Raw genomic sequence first — 22,688 nt, forward strand, 5'->3', positions numbered from 1 at the left:
CTCACAAAAGTTACGTTCCCAAACACAGGGAATCAAAATGTACAATGGAACAAATCACGACCAGGCACAAACACGTACCTCTACAACAGAGCCGAAGGTTACATAGAAATAATCCCGCACAACAACCAGGCGGGCCGGCTGTCTAATAAAGACAAACTAATTAACCATACACAGGTGCTACCACTAAACATACAAGGAGGGGGAGGAAAAACAATCAGTGGCAGCTGAAAATTAACCACATACTGTAGAGGGAAAACATTAGTTCACCGATAGTACTCTAGTTAGTTTGTTAACTTGTTAACATTTCACACAGATCAAGTAAGCAACTAACGCGTCATAACTTGAGGAACGGCAAGGAGTCGTATACCAGTTAATACTATAGAGAATGGTTAGGTTACTAACGTTAGCTCATCTGTTGTAACGTTAGCTGTTTGCTCATTTTCACACCATAAACTCAATTATTCGATCAGTTAAATTGGCTAATGTTGCTCAACATTTCTCTGGCTAGCTAACAGATAATTCGACCCAGCTACTGTAGCAAGATCCTTAACAATGCTAACAATACTTGTTCCACCACACTTTCTCCCTCACCTCAAACTTTCCAAATGCCATTTGTTTTTCGGTTACAGCTCATGAAGTACGCTTCCTCACTCCTGTCTCCGTGGTCAGGCTTCTCACCTACCTCTTCGTTATTGTTCAGAGGACGCGCTGCTGTAGGTGGTCAACTGCCATGCCACTCCACTCGCCGCCCTTTCAACACGCGCTGATGCTGTCTTGTTCGCATACGATCCGAAGCCCCCCCCCCCCCCCCCCCCCCCCCCCCCCAGCCCCCCAGCCTAAACTTTTCTCATCGGAGCTACACGAATCACGTAGGTCACCTATTTTGGAATCAAAACGGTGAATTTCGCTGAAAGGTGACTAGTTTCCATCCCTGATGATTACATGACCCATCAAGTTAGCCTGGTGTGTCTGGGAGTGATTAAGGCCATCTATTCTTTTTCATGATCATGTGTACATGTCTAGACAAAAGTGACCATTTCCTTCACATGACCCATACATTTACCCATACAAGTGTGTCTGGGTAAGAATCATCTAATAAAATATTTTTATCTGGACACTTTCTGTTTTTGATTCTGAATGGGTGTAGACACACAAATGCTCTCCAGTAGCTCTTCTGTGGGGTTACAAGTTAATAAACTTTTAAACCATAATTACTTTCCCATTGTTCCTCAACTGCAGTGTATGATATACCATTTTCTAGTTCTGGGTCTCTACTTTTATCGAATGTAAAAAACACTATTTCAAATTTTGCTACATAAAACCGAATGGAGGCATCTGGTCACATATGCATTCACCTGTACTGTTAATTGGGTTAGGCTACATCTTGATTTACCCAGTTTATCAATAGAGATATACCATTCATTATGTTGTTATGGCGTTAGATTGGTAAAAATTGATTGTATGATTGTACAATTGCTTCATTAACGTATACAGTGCTTTCTGAAAGTACTCAGTCCCCTTGACTATTTCCACAGTTTGTTACCTTACAGCCTCATTCTAAAATTGAATTTTTTTAAAACAAATAATCCTCATCAATCTACACACAATACCCCATAATGACAAAGCGAAAACATGTTTTTAAATGTGTCTTCCGCATTTAACCCAACCCCTCTGAATCAGAGGGGCAGAAAGACAGATTTTTACCTTGTCAACTCGTGGATTTGATTTAGCAATCTTTCGGTTAACGTTACTGGCCCAACGCTCCTATCCACCTGGGCACTATAGTCGTGCCAGTATGTTATGTAACGTTAACTAACTAACTAACCAATAACATTTAACATGAACTAGCTAGCTTTGACAATTACATTGTATTTATTATCATATTAACTAAACACATACACACATACATTTCCAGAACAATTATTCTTACCTTGGTCAGTAAGTGGCAGTTGGTGGCAACTGGCAAGCTAAAGCTAACGTTAGCTGTTTTAACTAACATTAACGTTACCAGCTCGATGAAAACTCTTGCTTGCAAACAGTTCCGAATAAAAAAAATGTCTTCCTCTGTCAACCCAGGTGGAAATATATTTTAAATCAATGTTATACATATGTAATTAAATAAAATGCAATTTTCCATGAGAAAGCTTTTGGTAATGACTGGTCTTCTCCTTCGTCAGATGTAGTTTTTTTTTTAAATAGTAACGGTCGCACTGTCAGTTAATGGGGATCCTCAATGGAGGGAGATAGCTGCCAAAAGGTTGAATGTACTTATCGTTAGGATCGTAATAAAATCCATATGTAAATTGTTAGGATCATAAGAGAAGCCATGTGAAACGTGACATGTGAATTAGATCTGTAAATGTACTATATTACGACTACGAATGAACATTTACAAGTACCATTTTTTGTAATTTAAATTTTGGGGTATATATATATATATATATATAGAGAGAGAGAGATTTTTTTCTTACTTTACCCTTTACTCGGTTATAGATATTTTTTATACCTACAAACTTTTGTAGGTAATGTGGCGTCTGCAGTGGACATGAACCAAATGTAGCTAGTTGGAGTTAGCTAGTCAATCAAGCAACTCTAGCCCATATATTAGAGTCATTTTTGCAGCTTCTGGTTTAATTTCCAAAATAAAAGTCTAGAGCTTATTTTAGAATGTTACACCAGTAGATGGCTTAGTATAGGCTTGGGTCTTCAGCAAATGACTTGTGTGAGAATGATAAAGACACAGAAGAGCCTTGTCTAGAATAGCCACCTGAGCTGCAAAATAGAAAGTAAATATGATTTAGGCTAGGCCTATTCCGCCATCTACAAATGCCATGCTGTTGTGTGTTATTTAATGGCCATATAATTGCATAATTTGATTGTTGTCTATCAACAATGACAAGCCCCCGGGGTCTGACAATCTGGATGGAAAATTACTGAGGATAATTGCAGATGACAAGTCCAGAACAGACTATGGGAAGCACACAGTACTATATAGAGCCATGACTACATGAAACTCTATTCCACATGAAGAAACCGATGCCATCAGTAAAATTAGATAAACACCCTAGGGAACAGAGGGGACAGAGGGGACAGAAGCTGCCTTTTCAGCAGCTAATGGGGATCCATAATAAATACAAATACAACTATTTTGTTTAACATTTATTTAGAGAAGATATTTAGAGGACTGTGAGCTAGGGTCTCTTTTTAAGGGGAGCCCTATAATAAAAACAGTTATAAAACACAATTACATTTAATTTGAAATTATTCCTCAAGACACCAGTCCCCAAAATGATGGTCTAAATTGCAATGCCTACAAGTTGAAGGCCTAAAGATTAAAAATGTGGATAGGCCTAAATTAAACACAGAATTATTCAAGTGATAGGCTAAAGAACTTTGGAGAGTTTAGATAATTTTGAATACACACATGGATTTAAATAAACAAATAGATAAGACTGTTCTATTGTCTTTTATTTAGTTCCTATTGCAACTCAGACAAATGACTGAATGGATGACAAACTGACTGACTGAACTGAATGAATAATGAATTAAATGTTCAAATATGTTGGAATGACGAGTTGCACGCGTCATGCATGCCCTGCACTTTATTTGACTAGTCAGCAAATAGGCCTTACATTAGGGTATAAAGACTCTATATGGCTGCATGCCTCCAGAAGGGCATCTTCTGAGGGCTGCTTTTCCGAAGATGCGCGGTGCTGCATGGAGATCACAAGCTCTTCAACTGGGCAGCAGTATCGTGATGGAGGGAAGAGCCTACACGGAGACTACCTAAGACCACTGCAACAGAGTTATTGTAAAGAGTGGGAATGAGTTTATGCCAGATTTAGCCTACGTTTAACCTCTCCCTTGTTCATTTCAAAGTCCATATGTTCATGACCCGATTCATAAAAATAATGTAAAATCCTTTTTAATTCATATTAACCTACAGGATATGCATTGGCCAGATTTTGAGGATTGAAATATCTAAATATTCTATACAAAAGTGGTCATAATTAATAGATTCACAAAACATCTATTATTATTATTCTGTTTCATTATTCCTGATAGATACTGATTATGATTCATTATTTTTTTTAAATAGGCAAGTCAGTTAAGAACAAATTCTTATTTTCAATTACGGCCTAGGAACAGTGGGTTAATGGCCTTGTTCAGGGGCAGAAGGACAGATTTTTACCTTGACAGCTCGGGGGTTTGATATTGCAACCTTTCGGTTACTAGTCCAACGCCCTACCCACTAGGCTACCTGGTAGATAATACTGGTTATGATTCATTATCAAAGGTAGATACTACTGGTTATGATTAATTATTCCTGGAAGATACTAAAAATCAAATCAAAGTGTATTTGTCACGTGCGCTGAATATAACAGGTGTAGACCTTACAGTGAAATGCTTACTTACAGGCTCTAACCAATAGCACAAAAAAGGTACTAGGTGAACAATAGGTAGGTGCTCGGCCCTCCTTTTCCTGTAGTCCACAATAATCTCCTTAGTCTTGGTTACGTTTAGGGATAGGTTGTTATTCTGGCACCACCCGGCCAGGTCTCTGACTTCCTCCCTATAGGCTGTCTCGTCATTGTCGGTGATCAGGCCTACCACTGTTGTAACATGGTGTTAGTATGTTCACAAATTTCACGTTTACGTGAAATTTGTCTTGCTCCATAGGGCTTGGGAAAATTTTAAATTGTGATTGACAGCTCACTGAAAAATATAATTACAGATATGTTATAGATTCACATGTCTCTTTCATCTCATTATGTTTAATAAGTAGCAGATATAACTCAAGGAATATGATAATAGGCTAGCTACGTAATTAACTTTCTGATCCAACTTTTGCATGCAACGCCCACTTTGTGAACCTAATGCCAAAGGTCAATAGCATTACCATCAGGTTAGAGAAGGTTATAAGATGTGACTGTGTATTTTACACACATATTTTAATGTTAATTTCTTTATGTATTTGATAAATACATTACCAAATATATTTACGTATGTTTCAATTGTATCTAAATATATTCCAATATTTTTTCCGTATGGGTTAGGCTTATACCGAAGCGAAAAACTACAAAGGACTTATTATATGTACACCAGACAGATATTTATAAAAGGAAATAGAGAGTAGACTTTTCTCATGTGAGGCCAAGTCCCATCATCCTCGTTGCCATCCAGGTTGCTCGGTGGAGGAGTGAATTAATCATTTATTGTCTCATAGGGAGATTTGCTTGTCAAAAATACAAGAGTAGGCTATATGAGACTATAGCTGAGATTTATTGGCGGATTATAGGCCAACAGTTTCCCCCCAAAGCCAATAATGTTTCTTTGCGGACACACAAAAATAAGATTGATCAGCTCCAGTCAACTCCAAATATTTCTGTCATGCACTAGCATACACTCAATGGGGATTATAAAATGCCTGTCCAATTTCTTTTTAAATAAGCAGATTTCCCCATGTCCACCCTGAATGGACAATGCTTTGACTTCTGAACAAACTATTTGACCTAATAATCATTTTGGTGGGTGAAAACATTTGTCCTATTTCACACTTGTACAAGTGTGTATTATACACATTTGAATTGGAAATGTATTTTGTTGTATATCCCAACTCCCCCTGAGACCCTCAGAGAGTGAGGTCATAGCCAGGGTCAGTAAATATCAGGAAGTGGACCAGGACGTGATGAAATGTGTGTAGCTTGTTTAAATCTACAGTTCACTGTCACTACGTGACTTGAATTGATTCCTCTTATGCATAGCCGCGGGAAGTTGCGGTGCTGAGGGCGCAGCATCCTGATTTAAAAAAAAAAAGTAATAGTGATTTGTGAACTAGGCCTTTATTAGTCCTGTATTAACATGGAAAATACTCCTCAGCACCAAGCCCCCAAATAGTTAATGTGAGATTGTCTTCCGACAGATAGGACTCACTTCTACAATACCATTTCGCTGCTCTTCACTAATTAATTGCAGTCATAATCAACAATGTTATCATGCCTCACTAAGTAATTCTCCAAAGGGAATGTGTCAAAATGTTTCCTGCTTTCTATTTGCAATGTAAATCTACATCCTGTACGTATGGCTCATCTGTGGCAGAGAGGATTACGTAATTCATCAAAAGGCAAGCACAATATCTTAAACATTTGTATTTTATTACATTTTTAATCATCACATCACTAATGAACAATTAACCACAACAAACACTTCTTTCAAAACCCAAAAAATAAATTCTAAATGAATGAAAAAACAAAAATAAAATAAAATAAATTGACATAAGTCATCCTAACACATCCCAATTGTTTCTGCTCTTGAGTAGGTGTTTTCTATCAGTACACTTTGTGTGTGCTAACAGCTAGAAGCAGATCTATGGAGCTCATTGTTGCATCACTGGAGAACTCTAAGTATAACACAAGCCAAACCTGACAGCTGCTGTTAGTCTTACACAAAGGTGTGTTAGGACGTGGAGCTTTCCATGATACTCCAGGGCAGAACTATGTTACTAAATGACCCGATACAAACTCTGATTTCTAATCCCTCTTCCACGCATTTTGTATGTTATACAGTGCAATTCATACATATTAGTTTCAATCCCTTTCATGTTACATGTATCTTGTTTCCAAATCAACGCGAGGTCGTCCACTGTATCCTACAATGTCAAAATCACATCTAAAAAGACCTTCCTGTAAATAACAGTATTTAAATTTCTTAAGACTGGGGTTGTGGGGATGGACAAAGGTTATGTGAAAGTTAACAAATTTCTTACAATTTGTGAAAGAAAGGCTGTTCAATAGACAGCAATGCACAAACTGGACCAGACCCTACTATGCCTTCCACAAGCCCTCTAACACTCCCCCACTGACACAACCACACACCAATGGGAACACAAGATAAATACACAAGATAAATACACATAGAAAAAGTGTTGTTTCTTTAGTACACTAAACCTCCAGAACATTCTTTCACTTCAGCAGCCCTTTTCTTGGAAAAAAGGTAGACTTGCTCAATAATAATAATAATTAATATTACTCATTACCATTAAATCTGTTAAAGGTAGATGAACATAAAAGCTATACTTAACATCCTTATTACACCCCCCCCCCCCCCCCCCACACACACACAATTGTTGTTTTCATATTGTTGTTGTTGCTGTGGCGAAATAGTGTGTAAACAGTCAAAATCTATATTAAAATAAAAAAAACGTGTGAGATCTCAAAGAGAACATGAAGACCAGGGGTGAAAGTGATAGTAAAAGTGGTTGTGGACAGGCACAAGGAGGACATGTCCCCATCAGAAGAGGAACGTGGCACCAGAGGCCATACTACGATCCACCTCAGCAGGCGCTCCTCTGATGCACGACAAACCTCTCAAATATCAATATCTACAAACCAAGATATTGGTTTGGTTTAAAATATTGTTGATAACAATAACATCTATTTTCTTAAAACATTTGGCTCTGGGGATTATTCCACACATCTCAAAAGATTGTTACCCTCAAACAATATTTCATGGTGGTCCTAGGTGCAAAATGGGAGGCCATCAATATGAAACACAGTTCTATGCTGTACAGGAGTGTGCTAAGCTCCTTAACAGTGTTGGTTAAGTGGCCCCTACGCATTGCAGACATATCCAGGGATAGCTTCAATCAAATACACATTTCCATCATGGTGAACCCTCTTTGATATATTCAAGCCTTTAAGGTGCTTTTAATAGTTTCCATACCTCTGATTTAAGAGGATATAAAAAATGTCAGTTGTATTATTCTTGCACATTTTGGAGTGTTGGTGCTACTTTTAGGAGGTCTACATTTTGACTTGAATTAGCGGGGCGTGGGGGGGGGGGGGGGGAACAGATCATTACTCAAAAACATTACTTGATGTACTGTCCTCATTTTGAGTCCAACACAAATAAACCCGATGAACATATAGCTGATTTATATACCAAACTGCAATAGAATTTTCAGGCAAAATGACAGCCTCTGACTCTCTTCCTGCCCACTGTCTAAAGCAAAGAACGCAATAATAAGGAAAGATAAACCACTGACTATGATTTGCCCCCCAAGGACAAATATACTGAACCACAACACTGCAAGTCTTAATGCACATAGGCTTTCTGCTCTGGGCATGATATTACCTGGCCATGCACTAAAATAAAGCAATTGGAGGCAATCGTTGGATACATTACTACATGTACAATAAGCCACATCGAATGTTCCACTGCCAATAGCCTGACAAAAGAAGTCCTTCAGCTAGTCCACTTATAACTGTCAAAACACATCTGACCAGAACCCTCAGAAAAGAGCTGAAATGGAACAACAACAAGGATTAGTTACAAAATAGAATTATTGTAAATCCTAATCAGACTGCAGAGCCACCAGGCGGCATGACGGGTCTGTTACTCTCCAGGGACAAGGGCCCATCAGCTTGAGCTTCCAGCCCGAGTTCCATCCCAGGTTCAGGTAAACAGGACAGGAGGCACGTACAAGACACACAGCTCCACCAATTTCCAAGACCCTTCCCTTCAAATAACTCATCTTCACACAAGTCCCTTGTACTGTATTCAAAATAAAAGCTTCCAAACTTTCTTCACCTTTCCCAGACTACTATTCTGACAGTGGAACATTCAAGGTTCAGAACAGTTTGTACATATTATATACGCAAACTGTTTTGAACATCGAATGTTCCACTGTCATCACATTGTTATTTTAACACACTGAAGTGGACACGTCTTTTCACTACGCCTCAGTGTTCGTTGTCTCTCTGTTCTTATCCGTCTTTATCTCCCTCCTCACATTCCCAACATGCTTCCTCGGTCTCAAAGCCCTAAACAGAGTTGCGTCTTCATGACTGTGTGCCTTTGTTTAAAAAAAAAAAAAGTCCTAACAGTAAATAGACCATCCAGCGTATTGCTTGTACGAGAAAGAAAAACGAATAAAGAAGGAAACGATGAGAAAAACCTTTACCAAAACAGATGAGGAAAATAAACCAAAGTCGAGAGAGAGAGATAGAGAGAGAGATAGAGACAGAGAGAGAGAGAGATAGAGAGAGAGAGAGAGATAGAGACAGAGAGAGAGAGAGAGAGAGAGAGAGAGAGACAGAGAGAGAGAGAGAGATAGAGAGAGAGAGAGATAGAGAGACAGAGAGAGAGAGATAGAGAGACAGAGAGAGAGAGAGAGAGAGAGAGAGAGAGAGAGAGAGAGAGAGAGAGAGAGAGAGTAAACGGAACAGAACACCACAGCTCATTGTTACAGCAGAATTCACTCAAACACACCATCACAAACACGTAGATTAAAGAGAGTTAAATAGCCTACTGTTCAAACAGTCTACTAGTTTCAAATGCTCTGATGATGGACAGTGAAGAGAGGAGGGAGGTGAACCAGTGAGTGAGTCGATGGTTAGTGAATACTGAGTGCATAATCAATGGTTATTGGGAACACACGGCAGCCCTACATGGGTGCTACACACATATTACTCTCCGTACGTAACCCACAGGTGAGTCTAGGAGGGTTTCCCATTGGGTAGTGTCTATGGGGGTGTCTGTACGAAGCAAACAGGTTTGTTCAAGGCCGCTGTTGCCTGGTAGATTACGCTCTCACTAAAACGGCACTAGTACGTACTGTAATACTGGACATGACTGGCGTCTGCTACTGTGACTGCCATGTTCTGCTCTTGTAGAGATCAGGAAACATGATCTAAAATTAGCGCTGTTGTCAGAAAGCCAGGAAGGAAAAGGTTCATATACAACACAGCCCATCGCCCCTCCCATCACCTGATCAGAGGGACCAACGGAAAACCATGATCCTAGGAAAGTCCTCCGAGCACATTAATACAAGATTAGCACAACCAGACAAATCAGAGAGAACATGGCAAGCCTCCGTTACCCTCCCATTGATATCCCACCCTGCCTGAAGCTTGGTCTACTGTATGTACAATGTCAGCTCAGCCAATGGGAACAGGACAGCGGTAGGTAGGTAGCGCAGGGTAGGCATAATAACATGATACATGAATTAGATCATAGGAAAGGTGAGGTGTTTGGAACTGGGGTGTGGGGTTGAAGGTCATGATCCGAGTCCTGCTAGTGTGCCGTTGCCCCATGCCCTGGCGGGGGGAAGAGGGAGGGGGCTGGGGGTAGCCGGCAGAGGCCAGGAAGTCATTGAGAGAGACACTGGGTTGCAGGTGTGAGGGGCTGTTGTCTGGGGCTGGCCAGGTTATGATGTCGGCGCCTTGATCCGTGCGAGAGCAGGCGTTCTAGCAGAAGTTGAGCTTGAAAGACTCAATCTGTAGCAGGAAGAAAAGGAAAGAGGAGAGAAGTTGAGAGAAGGATAGAGGAGAGAAGGAGAGAGGAGAGAAGGAGGGAAATGGAGAGGAGAGAAGGATAGAGAGGAGAAGAAGAGAGGAGAGAAGAAGAGAGGAGAGAAGAAGAGAGGAGAGGGAGAAGAGAAGGGGAGAGAAGGATAGAGAGGAGTAGAAGAGGGGAGAGAAGGAGAGAGAGGAGAGAGAGAAGGAGAGAGAGGAGAGAGAGGGGAGAAAGTGAGAAAGGAGAGAAGGAGAGAGGAGTGAGAGAAGAGAGAGAGGAGAGAAGGAGAGAGGAGAGGAGAAGAAGAGAGGAGAGAAGGAGAGAGAGAAGAGAGAGGAGAGAAGGAGAGTAGAAGAAGAGAGGAGAGAAGGAGAAGAGAGGAGAGAAGGAGAGAGAGAAGAGAGAGAGGAGGTGAGAGAGGAGAGAAGGAGAGAGGAGTGAGAGAAGAGAGAGAGGAGAGAGAGAGAGGAGAGAAGGTGAGAGAGGAGAGAAGGAGAGAGGAGAGGAGAAGAAGAGAGGAGAGAAGGTGAGAGAGGAGAGAAGATGAGAGGCGAGAAGGAGAGAGGAGAGGAGAAGAAGAGAGGAGAGAAGGAGAGAGAGAAGAGAGAGAGGAGAGAAGATGAGAGAGGAGAGAAGGAGAGAGGAGAAGAAGAGAGGAGAGAAGGAGAGAGAGGAGAGAAGGAGAGAAGGTGAGAGAGGAGAGAAGGAGAGGAGTGAGAGAAGAGAGAGAGGAGAGAAGATGAGAGGAGAGGAGAAGAAGAGAGGAGAGAAGGAGAGAGAGAAGAGAGAGAGGAGAGAAGGTGAGAGAGGAGAGAAGGAGAGAGGAGTGTGGGACAGGAGATGTTGAGATGAAGAGGGTAGAGGGATAACACAAATAATAATTAGAAGCCTGTAGAATAAGAAGTCAAAGGTAATGTGGAGGTCAGGGACTTTGTATCCCAACGTCAAAAGGCCCCTCTCCAGACCAGACATCCCCTCTCTACTTACTTGTCTCAGGGATGCTTGAGTCCAGGCCCTGGGGGTCATGGAGGCCCTGGCAGGGGGCATCCTCCTTTACCCCATTCTCCCGGGAGGGTCTGCTTGCCTGTCCTGGCACCGTGGCTGGAACTGGGGTATCACTGGGGGGAACCTCATTCCCCTCTGCTATCTCCTGGGCCCCCTCAGCCTAGAAACAAACACAGTGGCCAGGTGTCAGTTGGGGCAATGGAACTGGGGTATCACTGGGGGGAACCTCATTCCCCTCTGCTATCTCCTGGGTCCCCTCAGCCTAGAAATAAACACAGTGGCCGGGTGTCAGTTGGGGCAATGGAACAGGGGTTTCACTGGGGGGAACCTCATTCCCCTCTGCTATCTCCTGGGCCCCCTCAGCCTAGAAATAAACACAGTGGCCGGGTGTCAGTTGGGGCAATGGAACAGGGGTTTCAGTGTGTGTACAGTAGGACAAGTGGGACAATAACAAAAAGAGTACTCAAAGAAAACAGGCGCTGACGTTGTCTTCAAATGGTAAGAAACTCATTAAAGCTATTGCAGTACCAGGGTGAGTGGTTTAACGGTATCAAATCAAGTGGAAAATAAAGAGCTTATATTAAATCAAAAATGTTAGATGAGGAATATAACCTTCAGCTATATTTAACAATCAGAATAATCATAATCGGAATCTTTAGACTGGGGTTTAGGAGTACGGTATGTCAGGGTCCATAAATCATGTGTCTCTATTTCACAAAAAGACTACAATTGAAGAGATCAATGACAAAATCCAGGGGAATTTAGATCGTTTGGTAAATGTGTTTGTATTTCAATATATTTCAAACCCATTAAACCCTTGTTTTCATTCAAAGGAAATGTTCCTGCCAAAACCACAGAGAGTACCAGAACAACTGATGTAAACATGGACTGGTCAAGTGTTGTGTAAGATGATAGGTATGTGTAGGCATACTACAACATCTCTGAAACAGACCTATAGCACCTTACTGTCATTATATTCTCAACTGTATACAAGTATTGTTGAGATGAAATCCTAAAGAATGTGATGGAGGACCAACTGAGAACATGTCTCGTCGTGTGTGTTTATGATTAACTATGTACTCTCTATGCATTGTAGAAAGATCAAGTTCATTCCCAGTGCCAGAGGAGATGAATGGTGCAGCCATTGAGATGGTGGTCATGTGACTGATATTATGGACTGTGATAGGCTGAGGGGACAGGCGACATCACACTAGATAGGACTGGCTGATGCACAGACATCCCCTACCCACCTAGATGGTTGTAAAAAGATGGAGGGTCCCTAGGAGAGGAGCCATAGTAGTTCCTTCCTGTATTACCAGCCTCTCCTCTTGGTCATCCTCACTCCCCTCACACATGTCCTCTTATGGGGGAATCAGTCTGTGTCTGACCCTCATTCCCCCCTCATCTCCCCACTGTAAGGGTGCACATTCCCCTCCTCTTCTCTCTCTCTCTCCTCCACCCCAACTCCCTCCTTCCATCACCCGGTCTTTCTCTGTTGCTCAGACTAGAACTGCTATGCCTGAAGGTCCAGTCTTCCCACATCTCCAAGGAGGAGAAACTGGGGAGGAGGGAGGCAGATTCTTCAGGTGCCACATGAAGAGAGAACCATGCTGTCAACAGTCATTAGTAAAACACCTCCCAGCGTCTTCAAGTGTTGTTATGAACACAGTGAGGAAAGAGTACAGAGAAACTAAACACAATGCTTTCCCCCCCCCCCCATTGCTTATTTTTATTTCTCTCTCTCCCAATTCAATTCAATTCAATTCAAGGGGCTTTATTGGCATGGGAAACATGTGTTAACATTGCCAAAGCAATGTCTCTCTCGGTCTCTCTCTGTCTCTCTCACTTTATCTCTCTCTCTCCCTCTGTCTCTCTCTCTCTGTCTCTCTCACTTTATCTCTCTCTCTCCCTCTGTCTCTCTCTCTCTGTCTCTCTCACTTTATCTCTCTCTCTCCCTCTGTCTCTCTCTCTCTGTCTCTCTCACTTTATCTCTCTCTCTCCCTCTGTCTCTCTCTGTCTCTCTGACTTTATCTCTCTCTCTCTCTCTCTCTCTCTCTCTCTCTCTCTCTCTCTCTCTCTCTCACTTTATCTCTCTCTCTCCCTCTGTCTCTCTCTCTCTGTCTCTCTCACTTTATCTCTCTCTCTCCCTCTGTCTCTCTCTCACTTTATCTCTCTCTCTCCCTCTGTCTCTCTCTCTCTGTCTCTCTGACTTTATCTCTCTCTCTCTCTGTCTCTCTCACTTGATCTCTCTCTCTCCCTCTGTGTCTCTGTCTCTCTCTCTGTCTCTCTGACTTTATCTCTCTCTCTGTCTCTCTCACTTTATCTCTCTCTCTCCCTCTGTCTCTCTCTGTCTCTCTCTCTGTCTCTCTGACTTTATCTCTCTCTCTCTGTCTCTCTGACTTTATCTCTCTCTCTCTCTCTCTCTCTGTTTCTCTCTCTCTCCCACTTTCTCTCTCTCTGTCTCTCTTTCTCTGTTTCTCTCTCTCTCACTTTATCTCTCTCTCACTTTATCTCTCTCACTGTTTTTCTCTCTCTCCCTCTGTCTCTCTCTCTCTGTCTCTCTCACTTTATCTCTCTCTCTCCCTCTGTCTCTCTCTCACTTTATCTCTCTCTCTCTCTCTCTCTCTGTCTCTCTCACTTTATCTCTCTCTCTCCCTCTGTCTCTCTCTGTCTCTCTCTCTGTCTCTCTGACTTTATTCTCTCTCTCTCTCTCTCTCTCTCTCTCTCTCTCTCTCTCTCACTTTATCTCTCTCTCTCCCTCTGTCTCTCTCTCTCTGTCTCTCTCACTTTACTCTCTCTCTCCCTCTGTCTCTCTCTCACTTTATCTCTCTCTCTCCCTCTGTCTCTCTCTCTCTGTCTCTCTGACTTTATCTCTCTCTCTCTCTGTCTCTCTCACTTTATCTCTCTCTCTCCCTCTGTCTCTCTCTGTCTCTGTCTCTGTCTCTCTGACTTTATCTCTCTCTCTCTCTCTCTCTCTCTCTCTCTCTCTCTCTCTCTCTCTCTCTCTCTCTCTCTCTCTCTCTCTTTATCTCTCTCTCTGTTTCTCTCTCTCTCTCTCTCTCTGTCTCTCTTTGTCTCTCTCACTTTATCTCTCTCTCTCCCTCTGTCTCTCTTTGTCTCTCTCACTTTATCTCTCTCTCTCTCTCTCTCTCTCTCTCTCTCTCTCTCTCTCACTTTATCTCTCTCTCTGTTTCTCTCTCTCTCTCACTTTCTCTCTCTCTGTCTCTCTTTGTCTCTCTCTCTCTGTTTCTCTCACGTTCTCTCTCTTTCTGTCTCTCTCTCTTTGTCTCTCTGTCCCTCTCTATCACACACACACACACACACACACACACACACACACACACAAACAAGCAAAATAGTGGGGAGCGACACATTCCACAGCCGATATTGTCCACAGTGTAATAACGTGACTTGATTATCGATCAGTAAACAGGGCCAGATAGTACTTACCGTACCTGGGCCATTGGCTATCTTGACTATCTTCCCTTAAATGTTTTTCAGAATGCTATCATTGTGTTGTTATCTCGACTATGGCATTTGATACAGGCTGAACATCTGACATGCAGTAAACCTACGAGACTAAACCAGGCTGAACATATCAGACGTACGAGACTAAACCAGGCTGAACATATCAGACGTACGAGACTAAACCAGGCTGAACATATCAGACGTACGAGACTAAACCAGGCTGAACATATCAGACGTACGAGACTAAACCAGGCTGAACATATCAGACGTACGAGACTAAACCAGGCTGAACATATCAGACGTACGAGACTAAACCAGGCTGAACATATCAGACGTACGAGCCTAAACCAGGCTGAACATATCAGACGTACGAGACTAAACCAGGCTGAACATATCAGACGTACGAGACTAAACCAGGCTGAACATATCAGACGTACGAGACTAAACCAGGCTGAACATATCAGACGTACGAGACTAAACCAGGCTGAACATATCAGACGTACGAGACTAAACCAGGCTGAACATATCAGACGTACGAGACTAAACCAGGCTGAACATATCAGACGTACGAGACTAAACCAGGCTGAACATATCAGACGTACGAGACTAAACCAGGTTGAACATATCAGACGTACGAGACTAAACCAGGCTGAACATACCAGACGTACGAGACTAAACCAGGCTGAACATATCAGACGTACGAGACTAAACCAGGCTGAACATATCAGACGTACGAGACTAAACCAGGCTGAACATATCAGACGTACGAGACTAAACCAGGCTGAACATATCAGACGTACGAGACTAAACCAGGCTGAACATATCAGACGTACGAGACTAAACCAGGCTGAACATATCAGACGTACGAGACTAAACCAGGCTGAACATATCAGACGTACGAGACTAAACCAGGCTGAACATACCAGACGTACGAGACTAAACCAGGCTGAACATATCAGACGTACGAGACTAAACCAGGCTGAACATATCAGACGTACGAGACTAAACCAGGCTGAACATATCAGACGTACGAGACTAAACCAGGCTGAACATATCAGACGTACGAGACTAAACCAGGCTGAACATATCAGACGTACGAGACTAAACCAGGCTGAACATATCAGACGTACGAGACTAAACCAGGCTGAACATATCAGACGTACGAGACTAAACCAGGCTGAACATATCAGACGTACGAGACTAAACCAGGCTGAACATACCAGACGTACGAGACTAAACCAGGCTGAACATATCAGACGTACGAGACTAAACCAGGCTGAACATACCAGACGTACGAGACTAAACCAGGCTGAACATATCAGACGTACGAGACTAAACTAGGCTGAACATCTGACATGCAGCAGACTAAACCAGGCTGAACATACCAGACGTACGAGACTAAACCAGGCTGAACATATCAGACGTACGAGACTAAACTAGGCTGAACATCTGACATGCAGCAGACTAAACCAGGCTGAACATACCAGACGTACGAGACTAAACTAGGCTGAACATCTGACATGCAGCAGACTAAACTGTAATGTGTATGTAAGTAGGAGTACAAAGTTACTCAGTATGAGGCTCCTTTGTCTGGTGACCTCACCTCGATGTTGCCACCGCCAGGCCCGTGACACAGGTTGTCCATTGAACCCACTTTGGATTTAGCCTTATCCTTGAAGTTCACTTTCTGGGACTCGATCTTCACATCGCCGCCTCCTGCAGGACACACACAGTCACTGCATAGGTCTGAGGAATATATCAGTTGGTGATTATGGATTTTATGGTTTTGTTTAATCTTTATAATCATCTTTGGTAGTCATGTTTGAATGTTCCTTGATTACTTTTGGATTTCATCTATCAATACTTGTATAGAGTTGAGAATATAATGACAGTAAGGTGCTGTGGTCAATCAAACCCATAGAGATACATGAATTACTGTGTACATACAGGATGACAACTCAACAGGTCTATCCAAGAAAACCTTACCAGGCTTGTGTTTGATGTTGGCCTTGGAGCCACACTTTGATGTCACTTTGCTTAAGTCCACCTTTTTGTTGAGTATCTGAACCTGCAAACCGTACAACAGACCCAGTTACACACACCGAAGAGGTCCTTCATGAAAATCAGTCAAAGAGCCATGGCAGCCATCTTCTTCGCCGTGCAGTTGAATCTATTTACCTTTATCATCAGCCATCTGTTCTGTACGGCCCCTTCTACCAATGTGTCCATACAGTAGCAATAAGAGCACAACCAATCAAAGGAGGAAGTATGCATGGAGAGCCAATCAGAGTTGAGTGTCTGTGCAGGTCAGAGGTCAGACAGGGAAGGGTGGTGTTTGGTGTTGAGTGAGTTAGAGAGACAGAGACAGGGGAAGTCTAAGCCAAGGGCAGTAGCAGGCACTACGGAGGAGGGTTATCTAGAGCTACCATGCTGGCTGAAAAAATATATCACACAACAGCCTCTTGTCGCCAAGGTCCAAAAACAACAGAAAGAAAAAAACTGTGATTGAGTGACGTGTCTCTGGGCCTCTCGCTTGGACCAGCAGTCTAGGGTGTTACTACAGACCCGGGTGCATTCCGGGGCTGTGCCACAACCGGCCGTGGCCGGGAGTCCCGTAGGACGGAGCACAATTGGCCCAGCGTTGTTCGGGTTAGGGGAGGGTCGCCAGTTGAACGGTGTTTCCTCCGACACATTGGTGCGGCCGGCTTCTAGGTTGAGCTGGCAGATGTTAAGGGGCGTGGTTAGGCGGGTCATGTTTTGGAGGACGCATGACTCCACCTTCGCCTCTCCCGAGCCCGTTGGGGAGTTGCAGCGATGAGAAAAGATTGAAAATTGGGGCCACCAAAATATATATTAATTTAATTTTAAAAATAAATATATAATTGCGTTCAGGCAATGACGTGCCAGTGCCAAAAGGGGGGCAGCACTGTAGCATTTCCTAGACTGGAACAGAATCCTGAAAATAATTGTCATTTGCAGGACAGTGACTCAGATCATTTGAGTCAGGTTCTTGAAAAAGGTCTCCAATCGAAAAGTCTACAATAAACGGGCGGGAGTAATTCTTTTTTGTATCAGTCTAGTTCAGCCTGTCTCAAACCTGTTCCAGCGGAGGCTTCAGTAGACTAATGAATATAACCCTCCGTGGTATTTATTGGTCATGACGTGCGGTCGGTCGTATGGGGTTGGGGGCCATTGAAGCTAAGCTGCAATCCGGTACTAACCTTCCCTCCACCAGGAACATGCTTGATATTGTCCTTGGAACCCAAGCGTGAGGTGACGTGGCTGAAGTCCAGCTTTTTGGAGACTATCTGAACCTACAAACACAGCATAGCAGGCAGAGAGGAAGAGTAGGGTCACCGTGGGGGTTAGAGGGAAGGTCGGGATAGTGCTGTGACGAGGAAGGATGAGAAGTGTGCAGAAACATCGAGAGGCCACAGACAGAGAGGTGTATTAAGTCACACATGCGGGTCCCACATCCACACCTGCCCTTTGAGGACGCTCAATTGCTGCCGTATTGAAACAGGCCCCTCTTTAAATGGGATTGTATTATGATAGTGATGCTTCCTCCTGTTGTGTATTGTATGTTGTTGCTAATATACTTGTGTTGTTACGAGTGCTAATTACAAGAACTGTGGTGATATTTCTATGTATATTGCTATGTATATTGTTATGTATATTACTATGTATATTGCTATGTATATTGGTATGTACAGTATATTGCTATGCATATTGGTATGTATATTGTATATTGCTATGTATATTGCTATGTATATTACTATGTATATTGCTATGTATATTGGTATGTACAGTATATTGCTATGCATATTGGTATGTATATTGTATATTGCTATGTATATTGCTATGTATATTGCTATGTATATTACTATGTATATTACTATGTATATTACTATGTATATTGCTATGTATATTGCTATGTATATTGGTATGTACAGTATATTGCTATGCATATTGGTATGTATATTGTATATTGCTATGTATATTACTATGTATATTGCTATGTATATTGCTATGTATATTGCTATGTATATTGCTATGTATATTGGTATGTACAGTATATTGCTATGCATATTGGTATGTATATTGTATATTGCTATGTATATTACTATGTATATTGCTATGTATATTACTATGTATATTGCTATGTATATTTCTATGTATATTGCTATGTATATTGCTATGTATATTACTATGTATATTGCTATGTATATTGCTATGTATATTGCTATGTATATTGCTATGTATATTGCTATGTACAGTATATTGCTATGCATATTGGTATGTATATTGTATATTGCTATGTATATTACTATGTATATTGCTATGTATATTGCTATGTATATTGCTATGTATATTGTATATTGCTATGTATATTACTATGTATATTGCTATGTATATTGCTATGTATATTGCTATGTATATTGCTATGTATATTGCTATGTATATTGCTATGTATATTGCTATGTATATTGCTATGTATATAGGTATGTATATTGGTATGTACAGTATATTGCTATGCATATTGGTATGTATATTGCTATGTATATTGCTATGTATATTGCTATGTATATTGGTATGTATATTGGTATGTACAGTATATTGCTATGCATATTGGTATGTATATTGGTATGTATATTGCTATGTATATTGCTATGTATATTACTATGTATATTGCATATTGCTATGTATATTGCTATGTATATTGCTATGTATATTGGTATGTACAGTATATTGCTATGCATATTGGTATGTATATTGGTATGTATATTGCTATGTATATTGCTATGTATATTGCATATTGCTATGTATATTGCATATTGCTATGTATATTGCTATGTATATTGCATATTCCTATGTATATTACTATGTATATTGCTATGTATATTGCTATGTATATTACTATGTATATTGCATATTCCTATGTACATTGCTATGTATATTACTATGTATATTCCTATGTATATTACTATGTATATTACTATGCATATTGCTATGTATATTGCTATGTATATTACTATGTATATTGCTATGCATATTGGTATGTATATTGCTATGTATATTGCTATGTATATTGCTATGTATATTGCATATTGCTATGTATATTGCATATTGCTATGTATATTGCTATGTATATTGCATATTCCTATGTATATTACTATGTATATTGCTATGTATATTGCTATGTATATTACTATGTATATTGCATATTCCTATGTACATTGCTATGTATATTACTATGTATATTCCTATGTATATTACTATGTATATTACTATGCATATTGCTATGTATATTGCTATGTATATTACTATGTATATTGCTATGCATATTGCTATGTATATTGCTATGCATATTGCTATGTATATTGCTATGTATATTGCTATGTATATTGCTATGTATATTGCTATGTATATTACTATGTATATTGCTATGTATATTGGTATGTACAGTATATTGCTATGCATATTGGTATGTATATTGCTATGTATATTGCTATGTATATTGCTATGTATATTACTATGTATATTGCTATGTATATTGCTATGTATATTGCTATGTATATTGTATATTGCTATGTATATTACTATGTATATTACTATGTATATTGCTATGTATATTGCTATGTATATTGCTATGTATATTGATATGTATATTACTATGTATATTGCTATGTATATTGCTATGTATATTGCTATGTATATTGGTATGTATATAGGTATGTATATTGGTATGTACAGTATATTGCTATGCATATTGGTATGTATATTGCTATGTATATTGCTATGTATATTGCTATGTATATTGGTATGTATATTGGTATGTACAGTATATTGCTATGCATATTGGTATGTATATTGGTATGTATATTGCTATGTATATTGCTATGTATATTGCTATGTATATTACTATGTATATTGCATATTGCTATGTATATTGCTATGTATATTGCTATGTATATTGCTATGTATATTACTATGTATATTGCATATTGCTATGTATATTGCTATGTATATTGGTATGTACAGTATATTGCTATGCATATTGGTATGTATATTGGTATGTATATTGCTATGTATATTGCATATTGCTATGTATATTGCATATTGCTATGTATATTGCTATGTATATTGCATATTCCTATGTATATTACTATGTATATTGCTATGTATATTGCTATGTATATTGCTATGTATATTGCATATTGCTATGTATATTGCATATTGCTATGTATATTGCTATGTATATTGCATATTCCTATGTATATTACTATGTATATTGCTATGTATATTGCTATGTATATTACTATGTATATTGCATATTCCTATGTATATTGCTATGTATATTACTATGTATATTCCTATGTATATTACTATGCATATTGCTATGTATATTGCTATGCATATTGCTATGTATATTGCTATGCATATTGCTATGTATATTGCTATGTATATTGCTATGTATATTGCTATGTATATTGCTATGTATATTACTATGTATATTGCTATGTATATTGCTATGTACAGTATATTGCTATGCATATTGGTATGTATATTGCTATGTATATTGCTATGTATATTGCTATGTATATTACTATGTATATTGCTATGTATATTGGTATGTACAGTATATTGCTATGTATATTGCTATGTATATTGCTATGTACAGTATATTGCTATGCATATTGGTATGTATATTGTATATTGCTATGTATATTGCTATGTATATTACTATGTATATTGCTATGTATATTTCTATGTATATTGCATATTGCTATGTATATTGCTATGTGTATTGCTATGTATATTGCTATGTATATTGCTATGTATATTACTATGTATATTTCTATGTAAATTGTATATTGCTATGTATATTTCTATGTAAATTGTATATTGCTATGTATATTTCTATGTAAATTGTATATTGCTATGTATATTTCTATGTAAATTGTATATTGCTATGTATATTGCTATGTATATTTCTATGTAAATTGTATATTGCTATGTATATTGCTATGTATATTTCTATGTAAATTGTATATTGCTATGTATATTGCTATGTATATTGCATATTGCTATGTATATTGCTATGTATATTGCTATGTATATTTCTATGTATATTGTATATTGCTATGTATATTTCTATGTAAATTGTATATTGCTATGCATATTGCTATATATATTGCTATGTATATTTCTATGTATATTGCTATGTATATTGTATATTGCTATGTATATTGCTATGTATATTGCTATGTATATTGCTATGTATATTGCTATGTATATTGCTATGCACCGCATTGTTGGTTAAGGACTTGTACGTATGCGTTTCACAGTAAGGTCAAGTCATATTTTATTGGTCACATACACGTGATTGGCAGATGTTATTGCAGGTGTAGTGAAATGCTTGTCTACACCTGTTGTATTCGGCGTATGTGACAAATACAATTCCATTTGATTTGATATGCTTTTTTAATGGTCTTAAGTGGATGGCATAAGTCACTGTTAGTTTAATAGTCACTCTGATGATATCCAGCCATATTGAGACATTCGTACTTGTTAGCACATAGACCGATAATCACATTGTGACAATATGAAATTAGTGCTACGAACCCACAAACCCACTACTTGGATTTAGACAGGAACGTAACAAAACGTCATACTGTTCACTAGACATTTTTGTTAGAAATCACTGCAACCACCCTTGTGCTGACAGTTAAGTAAAGGAAACACACACACACACACCACACACACACACACACACACACACACACACACACACACACACACACACACACACACACACACACACACACACACACACACACACACACACACACACACACACACACACACACACACACACACACACACAGCTATCCTTGTGGGAACCAAATAATTGATTC

The 22,688-nt window shown here is 39.8% G+C and overlaps 1 protein-coding gene across 1 annotated transcript in view; it reads right to left on the bottom strand.

Moving 5' to 3' along the window:
* Window positions 1–6,134: 6,134 nt before the first annotated feature.
* The window catches only part of LOC109909619 (microtubule-associated protein 4-like), a 59,722-nt gene continuing 43,168 nt past the window's right edge, over window positions 6,135–22,688 (bottom strand). Inside the window, exons 9-13 of the mRNA XM_031795311.1 lie at window positions 17,991–18,083; window positions 16,756–16,837; window positions 16,373–16,485; window positions 11,284–11,461; window positions 6,135–10,277 (exon numbers count right to left, since the gene is read on the bottom strand). Coding sequence (XP_031651171.1) covers window positions 10,273–10,277; window positions 11,284–11,461; window positions 16,373–16,485; window positions 16,756–16,837; window positions 17,991–18,083 — 471 coding nt within the window. The 3' untranslated portion in view covers window positions 6,135–10,272. The remainder of the gene's footprint in view (window positions 10,278–11,283; window positions 11,462–16,372; window positions 16,486–16,755; window positions 16,838–17,990; window positions 18,084–22,688) is intronic.

This window comes from Oncorhynchus kisutch, linkage group LG18, assembly GCF_002021735.2.
Source record: "Oncorhynchus kisutch isolate 150728-3 linkage group LG18, Okis_V2, whole genome shotgun sequence".
Classification (NCBI taxonomy): domain Eukaryota; kingdom Metazoa; phylum Chordata; class Actinopteri; order Salmoniformes; family Salmonidae; genus Oncorhynchus; species Oncorhynchus kisutch.